General features: G+C 43.1%; 1 protein-coding gene across 1 annotated transcript; it reads left to right on the top strand.

Annotated features, from left to right (window-relative positions):
* Window positions 1-7,648: 7,648 nt before the first annotated feature.
* On the top strand, window positions 7,649-13,261 carry ndufs8a (NADH:ubiquinone oxidoreductase core subunit S8a). Its single transcript, XM_041784411.1, has 8 exons — window positions 7,649-7,748; window positions 8,981-9,035; window positions 9,138-9,203; window positions 9,379-9,468; window positions 10,083-10,191; window positions 11,699-11,762; window positions 11,929-12,057; window positions 12,789-13,261. Exons 2-8 carry the CDS (start codon window positions 8,993-8,995, stop codon window positions 12,918-12,920), a joined length of 633 nt encoding a protein of 210 aa, XP_041640345.1. The 5' UTR covers window positions 7,649-7,748; window positions 8,981-8,992; the 3' UTR covers window positions 12,921-13,261.
* Window positions 13,262-13,626: the final 365 nt, after the last annotated feature.

Below are 13,626 nucleotides of genomic sequence, written 5' to 3'. Positions count from 1 at the left end.
TTCATTTTAATCAGATCATAATTTATATTAATCTGATCATAATTAATTTTAACCAGATCATAGTTCATGTTAATCAGACTATGGGTTTATGCCCCATGCTTTTGTCATCATAACCACATATGATGTCACAGCCCGTGTCTGGTGATGCCAGTCAGCACCGGCTCTGTCAGTGGCTTCCTGCTGGTCCACAGCAGTGCCAGCCCTGCCTCCCTGAAGTCCTGATTGGAGCAGTAGATCAGAGGGTTTAGACAACAGTCCAGGTATGACATCACTGATGACAACGTCCTCAACCAATCAGGAGCTGGCGACAGGTCCATACGTCCCAGCAGGAGTAGCTGATTGGTAGATGAACAGAGTCAGACATGGTGTGGGCATGTTCATGTTTGGTTGGTGAGGATCAGGTGTGTTACCTCTGAGACCACAAACGGCGTGTAACAGAAGACATATGACGCCACAAGGAGAGGTGTGACATCAGACAGGTCAGAGTCTTCATCACTAAGACATGAGGGGACAACACAGGAAGAGACATATTACAGCTGGATCAAGACCATAGCTTAGATTTACCCCAGGAGGTCTAACGACTTGTCCAAGTAGAATGTCTCTGCAAGGATGTTTACCTGTAGGAGGCGGGCCCACAGCCACAGACAGACAGCAGGGAGCAGGTGAAGATGAAGAGGAAAGGGACGAAGACACAGACAGAGAATGCACAAACGATGTAGACCAACATGTCCCCATAGCTATCCTCCCAAAACACAGCACAGAGCATCTCAGCAGGGTCGTACCTAAGAGAGGAGAGAAGACAGAGTCATGTGGACGGACAGAGATATGAGGACAGACAGAGATATGAGGACAGAAAGAGATAAGAGGACAGACAGGGACATGAGGACAGACAGAGATATGAGGACAGAAAGGGATATGAGGACAGAAATGGATATGAGGACAGACAGAGATATGAGGACAGACAGAGACATAAGGAGGGACAGAGATATGAGGACAGACAGAGACATGAGGACAGACAGAGACATGAGGACAGAAAGGGATATGGGGACAGACAGAGATATGAGGACAGAAAAGGATATGAGGACAGACAGAGATATGAGGACAGAAAGGGATATGAGGACAGACAGAGATATGAGGACAGACAGAGACATAAGGAGGGACTGAGATATGAGGACAGACAGAGTCATGTGGACAGACAGAATTATGAGGACAGATAGAGACATAAGGAGGGACAGAGATATGAGGACAGACAGAGATATGAGGACAGAAAGAGACATGAGGACTGAAAGAGATATGAGGACAGACAGGGACATGAGGACAGACAGAGACATGAGGAGGGACTGAGATATGAGGACAGACAGAGTCATGTGGACAGACAGAGATATGAGAACAGACAGAGACATGAGGACAGAAAGAGATATGAGGACAGACAGGGGCATGAGGACAGACAGAGACATGAGGAAAGACAGAGACATGAGGACAGATAGAGTCATATGGACAGACAGAATTATAAGGGACAGACAGAGACATGAAGACAGAAAGAGATATGAGGACTGACAGAGATATGAGGACAGAAAGGGATATGAGGACAGACAGAGATATGAGGACAGAGAGGGATATGAGGACAGACAGAGACATGAGGACAGAAAGAGATATGAGGACGGACAGAGATATGAGGACAGAGAGGGATATGAGGACAGACAGAGACATGAGGACAGAAAGAGATATGAGGACAGACAGAGATATGAGAACAGACAGAGACATGAGAACAGACAGAGATACGAGGACAGACAGAGACATGAGGACAGACAGAGACATGAGAACAGACAGAGATATGAGAACAGACAGAGATATGAGGACAGACAGAGACATGAGAACAGACAGAGATACGAGGACAGACAGAGATATGAGGACAGACAGAGACATGAGGACAGACAGAGATATGAGGACAGACAGAGACATGAGAACAGACAGAGATATGAGAACAGACAGAGACATGAGGACAGACAGAGTCATATGGACAGACAGAATTATAAGGGACAGACAGAGACATGAAGACTGAAAGAGATATGAGGACAGACAGGGACATGAGGACAGACAGAGACATGAGGACAGAAAGGGATATGGGGACAGACAGAGATATGAGGACAGACAGAGATATGAGGACAGACAGAGACATGAAGACTGAAAGAGATATGAGGACAGACAGGGACATGAGGACAGACAGAGACATGAGGACAGAAAGGGATATGGGGACAGACAGAATTATGAGGACAGACAGAGACATAAGAAGGGACAGAGATATGAGGACAGACAGAGATATGAGGACAGACAGAGACATGAAGACTGAAAGAGATATGAGGACAGACAGGGACATGAGGACAGACAGAGACATGAGGAGGGACTGAGATATGAGGACAGACAGAGTCATGTGGACAGACAGAATTATGAGGACAGACAGAGACATAAGAAGGGACAGAGATATGAGGACAGACAGAGATATGAGGACAGACAGAGACATGAAGACTGAAAGAGATATGAGGACAGACAGGGACATGAGGACAGACAGAGACATGAGGAGGGACTGAGATATGAGGACAGACAGAGTCATGTGGACAGACAGAATTATGAGGACAGACAGAGACATGAGGACAGAAAGAGATATGAGGACAGACAGGGGCATGAGGACAGACAGAGACATGAGGAAAGACAGAGACATGAGGACAGACAGAGTCATATGGACAGACAGAATTATAAGGGACAGACAGAGACATGAAGACAGAAAGAGATATGAGGACAGACAGAGACATGAGGACAGAAAGGGATATGAGGACAGACAGAGACATGAGAACAGACAGAGATACGAGGACAGACAGAGATATGAGGACAGACAGAGACATGAGAACAGACAGAGATATGAGGACAGACAGAGATATGAGAACAGACAGAGATATGAGGACAGACAGAGATATGAGAACAGACAGAGACATGAGAACAGACAGAGATATGAGGACAGACAGAGACATGAGAACAGACAGAGATATGAGGACAGACAGAGACATGAGAACAGACAGAGATATGAGGACAGACAGAGATATGAGGACAGACAGAGACATGAGAACAGACAGAGATATGAGGACAGACAGAGATATGAGAACAGACAGAGATATGAGGACAGACAGAGATATGAGAACAGACAGAGACATGAGAACAGACAGAGATATGAGGACAGACAGAGACATGAGAACAGACAGAGATATGAGGACAGACAGAGACATGAGAACAGACAGAGATATGAGGACAGACAGAGATATGAGGACAGACAGAGATATGAGGACAGACAGAGACATGAGAACAGACAGAGATATGAGGACAGACAGAGATATGAGAACAGACAGAGACATGAGGACAGACAGAGATATGAGTACAGACAGAGATATGAGCACAGACAGAGATATGAGGACAGACAGAGATATGAGGACAGACAGAGATATGAGAACAGACAGAGATATGAGGACAGACAGAGATATGAGAACAGACAGAGACATGAGAACAGACAGAGATATGAGGACAGACAGAGACATGAGAACAGACAGAGATATGAGGACAGACAGAGACATGAGAACAGACAGAGACATGAGAACAGACAGAGATATGAGGACAGACAGAGATATGAGAACAGACAGAGACATGAGGACAGACAGAGATATGAGGACAGACAGAGATATGAGGACAGACAGAGATATGAGGACAGACAGAGACATGAGAACAGACAGAGATATGAGGACAGACAGAGATATGAGAACAGACAGAGACATGAGGACAGACAGAGACATGAGAACAGACAGAGATATGAGGACAGACAGAGATATGAGGACAGACAGAGATATGAGGACAGACAGAGACATGAGAACAGACAGAGATATGAGGACAGACAGAGATATGAGAACAGACAGAGACATGAGGACAGACAGAGATATGAGGACAGACAGAGATATGAGAACAGACAGAGACATGAGGACAGACAGAGATATGAGAACAGACAGAGACATGAGAACAGACAGAGACATGAGAACAGACAGAGATATGAGGACAGACAGAGATATGAGAACAGACAGAGACATGAGGACAGACAGAGATATGAGGACAGACAGAGATATGAGGACAGACAGAGATATGAGGACAGACAGAGACATGAGGACCAGCTTTGTTTTATACCTGATCCAGGTGTACACCACAGGAATGCTGCCAAAGACCACACCTGTTACCCAGGAAGTCAAACAAGCTGTCACCATGACAACAAAGATCACGTCTCTGGTAGAGGCGGGGCCTATCAGTCGCTGGACACACAGGATGGCTGAAATGAAGAGATGACAGAAGGAGGTGATGAAGAGGAGGTGATGAAGAGGAGCTGATGAAGAGGAGCTGATGGACAGGACAGGGGGTGATGAAGAGGAGGTGATGAAGAGGAGGTGATAGACAGGACAGGGGGTGATGAAGAGGAGGTGATGAAGAGGATGTGATGAGGAGGAGCTGATGGACAGGACAGGGAATGATGAAGAGGAGTTGATGAAGAGGAGGTGATGAAGAGGAGGTGATGAAGAGGAGGTGATAAAGAGGAGTTGATGAAGAGGAGGTGATGAGAGGAGATGATAAAGAGTACCTATACTGCCTATGGATGATGAGATGAAAGCAAACTTCAGTAAACTGACAATCTCACACCAAGGTGACCTTTGACCACCTGTCAGCATGGCGAGGAATGATCCATTGATGATGAGGATGGAGCAGCCTTCATCACAGAAAAGCAAGAATACACAGGTAATCAATAATCAGTACAGGGAGGTGATCAATAATACACTACATCAATGTATCATTTTTCATACATATATAGATTTACTATAATCTTTAAATTAACATAACTAACAAATGATTCAAGTCAGAATAATGCAGATTAATGAGATTAGATCCAGATTATAATCCTGTAAATATACATACTTCAATAAATGGAATAACTATGAACAATGTATCATTATGAGATTAGATCCAGATTATAATCCTGTGAATATACATGCTATGATAAATGGAATAATTATGAATAATGTATCATTATGAGATTAAATCCAGAATATAATCCTGTCATAGTGATTCATACCAAAGTCTGACAGAGTGAGGTTTATGAGCGGCACCCAGTATCGACAGCAAAACTGACCCCGACACTAAAATTAAAACACAGAATAAGAAAGTGATGACATCATCATGTTGGCAGGTAAGAACAGGTGATCATCATGGACACGCCTCCTGTCCTCCCCCACCATGACTTTGATCAGGAGGACCAGACTGTTTCCTAGGACACCCATCACCGTCTCCACCCCAAGCAGCGTCACCAGTAGCCACTTCTCCGCCACGGGCCATGGACGCTCCACTGCCGCCGTCACGTTCACCTTACTGCTCACTGATGAGATGGGACAAACAATCAATCAATCAATCAATCAATTAATCAATCAATCATTTAATCAATCAATCAATCAATCAACAAATTTGAATGATTGAATTGTATGTCTAAACATGAAAAACTAACTGGTGTTCACCTCAGATCTTATTCAAGGAACAAAACCACAGAGACTCAGAGACCAGGACTCACAGAGACACTCAGGGACCAGGACTCACAGAGACCAGGACTCACAGAAACTCGGATACCAGGATCACAGAGAGTCAGAGACCAGGACTCACAGAGACTCAGAGACCAGGACTCACAGAGACACAGAGACCAGGAACCACAGAGACTCAGAGAGCAGGACTCACAGAGACTCAAAGACCAGGAACCACAGAGACTCAGAGACCAGGACTCACAGAGACTCAGAGACCAGGACTCACAGAGACTCAGAGACCAGGACTCACAGAGACTCAGAAACCAGGACTCACAGAGACTCAGAGACCAGGACTCACAGAGACTCAGAGACCAGGAACCACAGAGACTCAGAGACCAGGACTCACAGAGACTCAGAGAGCAGGACTCACAGAGACTCAGAGACCAGGACTCACAGAGACTCAGAGACCAGGACTCACAGAGACTCAGAGAGCAGGACTCACAGAGACTCAAAGACCAGGAACCACAGAGACTCAGAGACCAGGACTCACTTTAATGAAGACTTGTCCCCCAGTCTTGTTCCTAGTAACCAACAGTAACAGGATGTAACAGATCAGGTAAAGACTGCACACGTTTTTTTACAACAGTTGCTAAATCTGCACATCTATGTTACTACAGTACGTTATAACTGTAAAAGTACGTTATCAGCTTTTGTAGAAACTGCTACATTTTTACACCTGGCTTTAGTTTGTCCTTTTTCAACAGTCAGTTAATCTGGATTAATTCAGATTAAAATGCTGAGAGTTTAACATCAGAATGAAGGTTCAGTCTCCCTCTGATGGATATTTCTGAAATAATAAATCCAACTGACAGGTTTATGACAGAGTTGAATTTCATAGATATATAAAAATAGGAGCGAGGAGACTTACTGTCAGCGAGCGTCTCGCAGGTAAACAGGTGAGTGTCTTAGAGATCACAGAGTCATCAACACGTCTGTTCATTAAAATCACACGCTCTGTTTACCTGCCACAGGTGAGTGACTGCTGTCCTGTTTAAATGTTTTGTCCTCTGTACTAAATCAAATTAAAATAAATATGTAAGAAAATAATTATAAATACTTTCATAATCTTATAAAACATGCAGTGTTTTTATAGACTCTCCTTATCTCACCTACAGTAATGTCTGATATTTAGGACCACTATCATGTTCTAAGGGTTAATAAAGCATTTCTAATAAATTAACCCTTGTACCCTCTTTGGGCATTTTTGGCAACCTTTTTTTTTTAATTTAAACTTGTGATCATTTTGTCAGTTTTACAGCCTGTGGCATGAATTTTTACAGGAACTTTTTTTCTAGTTAAATTTTTAAAATCCAACATGTTTTACTCTTACATGTAATTCATACTCTCTCAATGAACATGACAAAACACTGCCATTAAATCAGCATACATCAACATTTTTTCTACTTTTTTTTTTTCCCATAAATCTCTTTAACAACTTCAGACCGGCTCAAAACTACCAAACATTCAATTATGTTCAAGATTTTAACCCTTTAAATGCCAGTTTGATTATTTGAAATATTTCATTTTTTCTGAAAATAAATATTTCAAGTCTGAAGTTGTTAAAGAGATTTATGAAAAAAAAAAAGAAAAAATATTGATGTATGCTGATTTAATGGCAATTTTTCTGCAGGTGTACATTTTTGCCTCGAAAGTGTAAAGAGGGTAGTAAATTTAAGAAGGGCACAAGGGTTAATATACAGATACAATCAAATGAAATAAATCATAATACTGAAATACAAAATAAAAACAAAAAACAAATGAAATAAACTAAAATCATGAAATGAGTCAAAAATTACAAAATAAAGCGAATCCACAAAAACAAATTGTTAAAGCACAAAGTCATTCTATTAATCTTCCACCAGTTCTCTTTTATATATTTCTCGTCTCTGCCTCTATTAGATTGTATTTTATGTTTTATTAACAGCTCGTTTTACAACAATCCCATAGTAGACAGTAAATTCAGTTTCACTCCGCTTTACACAGATCCTCACGTCACTGCGGTGCTTTGACGTCATCACGCTGTGTAGGTTCCGGTGCACGCAGGTCCGTTCCAAAAGTTGTCCGCTGTTCTGGTTGAGGAGGCCAAATAGCGACAGAGCGGTGAGTTATCCTGATAAAATGTCGGATTAAATGATCAGTAAGGTTATTTCTGATCGATTAGAGGCGTCAGTGACTCTCAATCCGAGCCGAACGTTAATCTAGCAGAGTAAGCTCGAGTTATTCACCTGGACCGACCTCTGATCAAAAGTCCTTGACTGAGCTAACCGTTAGCATGTCAGCATAGCAGTCACCGGGTACAGCTTTGACTAGGACTAGACTGACCAGAGATTAACCGGACCAACTAGATATTGACTAGAGTGACTGGATTTTAATCCTCTAAGAAAGAGCTGGTTTCACGAGTGAACTGACTCCATAACAGTTTAGACTGGTCAGCTCTGTTAGCATGTTAGTGCTAACGGCTAACAGGGTTAGTTCAGGTCAGAGACCACAGGGACCTAGATTACACTTCTAGTCAGGCCAGAGAGACCTGGGTTAATGTTCTAGTCAGACCAGAGGGATCCTGGTATGACTAGGACCAGAGCCAGAACCATAATCCACAGAGGGACTCTTGTCTGACTTAAAGCAGTACCATGATCCACAGGGGGGCCCTGGTCTGACTCAGTAAAGTCTGTAATTTAAGGTGTTCTTTAAGTGCTGAGTGGAAAGTGAGATGTTCGGTAGAATCTAGTGATGGTGAGATGAAGGGCTGAAGCTTTCCAGCTAGTCGGTTCAGCAAAGGTTCATTTCTCGAGGCATCGTGTGCACACAGTGGACTCCTCCAGAAGAACAAGGCAGAGAGTCTTCCTCAGAGCAAGGTCATGATACTGATGAAGAATACGGACTAGTGTCCTTTAGGAACATCTAGAGTCACAGACAAGAACTCTAACTCTGTGGTTAACTTCACCCATGGTGCAAATGTGTCTGACTTCAAAAACAACAATCCAGCACAAACATGAGCACAAGAACCCCAGCAGGATCACAACAACAGGAACACCCAAACACACTAGACGCTCTGATTGGCTGTCTAGTTGTTTTGTTTATCAACTCTGAATCTGATTGGCTGTCTAGTTGTTCTGTTTATCAACTCTGAATCTGATTGGCTTGTCTTTTTGTTCTGTTTATCAGCTCTGAGTCTGATTGGCTGTCTGGTTGTTCTGTTTATCAACTCTGAATCTAATTGGCTGTCTGGTTGTTGTTCAGATTATCAGCTCTGAATCTGATTGGCTGTCTGGTTGTTGTTCTGATTATCAGCTCTGAATCTGATTGGCTGTCTTGTTGTTGTGTTTTTGCAGCTCTAAGCAGTGATGGCATCTTCCCTGCGTTTGCTGTACTCTGTGAACAGACCAGGTAAGATCAACCACACATTTCCAGGTGACTAAATGTAACATACTGGTGTATGATAGTGATCGCCATGGTAACCATTGCTTGTCTTTCATACTTTACCTCCAGGCTCTGTCTGCTTGGGTAAAAACCTGCTGAGATCCTTCAGTGTGTCGACTCAGAGAGGAGGATTCAGTGAGTATTGGTTAAGCTTCGTCTAACAAACACTAAAGTGTGAGCAGTGTTGGAGTATTACAGAGCCCATAGATACACCGATGCTTCAGAGACTTCAGCGTAGCTCCAACACTGAGGGCTAACCAGGCTTTAGAGGACATCAGGGTTTAATAAAAGTCTGTCATTATGTGTTTAGAGTATGTCAATGCTCAGGAGCTCCCGACTGATGTGAAGTCGATCACAGACCGAGCTGCTCAGACGCTGCTGTGGACCGAACTCTTCAGAGGTAACATCACTTTAATGATAACTTTATTCTTCTTGTATTTATTATTACTATTATTTCATGTTATTATTATTATTATTAACATTATGTTGACTGACTATTTTAGTCTTCCCTCTGCACATCAGGCCTCGTTCATATGATTCATTATTCTCACACAGTTTCCCATAATAAAAGTCTGCAGCTGTCACTGTGTGTAAAAACTGTAAAATCATTTTCAGTTAATTATTCAGGCATGATGATAGCCAGACTCTCAGGAATGGATCACTCTGAGAGTGATTTTTCCACCCTCCCACGCTGGCCCCGGTGCTTTTAAATCTGGGTCAAGTGATCACTCCATCCCTCTTCCTGTTGATCTGTGAAGGCTTAGATCAACGAGGACGTGCTGAAGCTGAGGTGCAGAGTGAAGTTGGCTCAAATGCTGGTGCATACAATGAACAATGGCTTCCTCATGACCGTTTGATCATGAAAATGCCAGGATGGCCTAAAATCACCTGATTCTTCCTGGTTTCTGTGGTAGACCACGGTCTGGTTGTGTCTCCCCTGTCTGAAGATGGACCAGACTGGGTTTCATCCTGCAGAGCTCTGTCATTAATGCACTCTGTCGTTGTGTTGATCAGGTCTGGGAATGACCATGAGTTACCTGTTCAGAGAGCCCGCCACCATCAACTACCCGTTTGAGAAGGGACCGCTGTCACCACGCTTCAGAGGAGAGCACGCCCTGCGCAGGTGAGACACTCAGCACACCTATGCCCCCTAGGTTAGTCACAGGTCATGATGACATCAGAGCATCACCACAGCTCGTGGCCTGCTGAGTTAACCACTCAGGTCATAGTCCAGGTGTGTACCCTTCTCTTCAGGACTTCTAACCAACCGGAGATTAAAGGCCGCTCCGACTACACCATGCAGCCAGATTCTGGCCTGACTGCCACGGTGCAGCTCATTGTAATCAACAATTAGGAAAAGTTTAAATCGGGACATAAATCGATACAAGGAAGAAAGGCTTTAACACAAATACAAACCTGATTTATTTATTTACTGTGATAAGGAAACGTATTTGAACCCTTTAAATGATCTGGTTTTCTGCTTTAATGGGTCATCAAGTGTGGTCTGATCTTCATCTAAGTCACAAGTATAGACAAACGAGATGTGCTTAACTTAATCCCACAGAAATGTTTGACTGAACATGGCCATCAGACATTCACAAGGCTGCTGGATAAAGGAAGTCAAACCTGGATTTGATAACTGGTTGAACCTCCTTTGGCAGAAAAATCCTGAACCAAGCGTTTCTGCTAGCTGCTGATCAGACCTGCACAACACATTCAGGAGGAATTTTGGACCGTTCTTCCTTACAGAACTGCTTCAGCTCAGCCAGGGTCTCAGGATGTCTGGTATGAACAGCTCTTTTGAGGTATTCCACAGCATCTCTATTGGATTCAGGTCCAGGCTCTGGCTTCAGCTGGTGGACGGCCACCCTGGCATGATCCTGTAGGATACCTCTATAAACCTGGGGATTTATTTTCCCCTCCATGATGGCGAGCGGCCCGGACCCTGAGGCAGCAAAGCAGCCACAAACGACGTACCTCACAATGGGGCTGATGTTCTCAGGTTGGGTTGGGCTTCCCTTTTTTGCACCAACTGTAGTGTTCTTCCCAAGCAACTCAACCTTAGTTTTATCAGTCTACCAAACATTTTCTCAGTGGTGTTGTGGAGTGTCAGCGTGCTCCTTGGCAAACTTTAGGCAGGCAGTGATGTTTCTTTGGAAAGCAACGTCTTCCTCTGACCTCCTGCGTATGGTCAACTCATGAATAGAGATGCTGACTGGTTTCAGTGATTGGTTTAAGCCCTAGCGGGACCAAATGTGGTCCTGCTAGCTTGATCCAAACAACCTTGCTCTCTGTGCACTCTAGTTTTGCACAAAAATGTCATGTTACACATCAAATTAAACAAAAGAAGCTCAGCTACAAGCCCAAACAACCCATTTTTACCTACATATCAAAACCCCATATCAAAGTAGCCATAGCACTACGTAGCCTAGAGTCACTAGCCTAAGGGTCCAGTTCCTTTTCCACTTCCTAGACTTGATTATAATCGTTGACGTGGTTTTGGGTTAAATGGCTCGTGTTTGTCTGTATTTGTGACTTACATGAAGATCAGATCACATTTATGACCCATCAGTACAGACAACTGGAGAATTTCAAGGGGTTCACAGACTTTTCTGTATTTATCACCCCAGGTACCCTTCAGGTGAGGAGCGCTGCATCGCCTGTAAGCTGTGTGAGGCCATCTGTCCAGCACAGGTACACTCTCTAACCGTACACCTGTTAGTCAGAGTCCCAAGTGTATTCACTGAGATGACTGTTGACCTTTACCCTCTAACAGCAGTGTTTTTAAAATCACTTCCTGTTCCTTTAATAGTACCCACATAGTAACTATGGTAATCATTATGGTTGTCCGTGTGTTCAGGCCATCACCATCGAAGCAGAGACTCGCACTGACGGCAGCAGGAGGACGACGCGCTACGACATCGACATGACCAAATGCATCTACTGTGGCTTCTGTCAGGAGGCGTGTCCTGTGGATGCCATCGTTGAGGTGAGTGTACAAATCAGTTAGATTTAGCCAATGAATGCTTCAGGTCTGAGATCAGAGGCCATTCATCAGGTTTATCCTGAGCTCTCGATTCTCTGTGCTCTGATTGGTCAACATCACTGAGTGAAGGAACCATTCATAAGAGATGTTAGACTTCAACACTGACCAGAAATGATTCATAAGTGACCCACTGATTATTGATGAATTAACCCGTTGATTACACCGCGTTCCACATTATTAAGCAAATGACATTTTTCTCTGATTTTAATATTAATGCAAATGACAATGGATGACCACTTTCAGTTCTTTACAACCTATAAAATATTCTGAAACTCTGTTGTGCATAATAATGTGGAACAGTGCATTTTGAGTTTTATATTTAAAAAAATAATGTTATTATTGGTTAAACATTTGAATTATGCTCTAACGACTGATGACTTGAAAAATATTCCGAGTGTCATTTGCATTAATGTTTAGGAAAATCAGAGAAAAACATCATTTGCATAATGATGTGGAATGCGGTATAGTGATATATTGACCCGTTGATGATTGATATATTGACCCATTGATTATTGATAAAATGTTTCCACTTTTTCTGCACAGTGAACATGAATGTCTGTTGTTAATGTAATACATGGGTTCGTCCAGCAGGTGTCACTGTTGTTTCAGATTTCCTGGAAGTCCAATGGTTCCTTTGACATGCAGATGTCACATCTCTGTCTCTCTCCCCCCAGGGTCCTAACTTTGAGTTCTCCACAGAGACTCATGAAGAATTGCTTTACAACAAAGAGAAGCTGCTGAACAACGGAGACAAGTGGGAGGCAGAGATCGCCGCCAACATCCAGGCTGATTACCTGTACCGATAAAAGTGCTGACTCAGCCTCAGCCTGTACATACTGTAAGGAGAATCAGCTGATTATATATTTATTTTATTACATGAGTCGCTGATGATCAATCAGACTGATTGACTGATGATTGCTTAGACCAATCTATGGTCAGTCAGCCTGATTAATCAGATCGTTCAATGGTGATGTGTGAGCTGTCGTCAGGCTGTGAACATCAATGTGATCAATGTGTCTGGGTCATTGTTCAGGTTTATTTTTTTCTGATCAGATAATTGTTCCTGACCACCACACAGCAGATTATTCATTATTGTTCCATTCTAATAGTTCTGTTTTTGGCTCAAATAAAAACTTCTGAGAGAAAACCTGAGAGAAAAGTGTTTTATTGAGACAACTTCAAGTGTTTTATTGAGACCTTTGAAATCATGGAATCAAACATAAAGGTAAAAAGTCCCACAGAAGTGATCTTTATGACCTTTCTTAGGGTACCAGTTTCTCCATATTCCGTTATAAAAACACTGAGGGTTAGGCAATAAAGTAAGAGTTAGGCAACAAAGGCAGGATTAGGCAATAAAGGCACAGTTAGGCAATGAGAGCAGAGTTAGGCAATGAAGGCAGGGTTAGGCAATAAACACAGTTAGGCAATGAGAGCAGAGTTAGGCAATGAAGGCAGGGTTAGGCAATAAACGCAGAGTTAGGCAATGAGAGCAGAGTTAGGCAATGAAGGCAG

This window comes from Cheilinus undulatus, linkage group 4, assembly GCF_018320785.1.
Source record: "Cheilinus undulatus linkage group 4, ASM1832078v1, whole genome shotgun sequence".
Taxonomy (NCBI): Eukaryota; Metazoa; Chordata; class Actinopteri; order Labriformes; family Labridae; genus Cheilinus; species Cheilinus undulatus.
The sequence above is the reverse complement of the archived record's forward strand: the minus strand, read 5'-3'. Positions and strand labels throughout refer to the sequence as shown.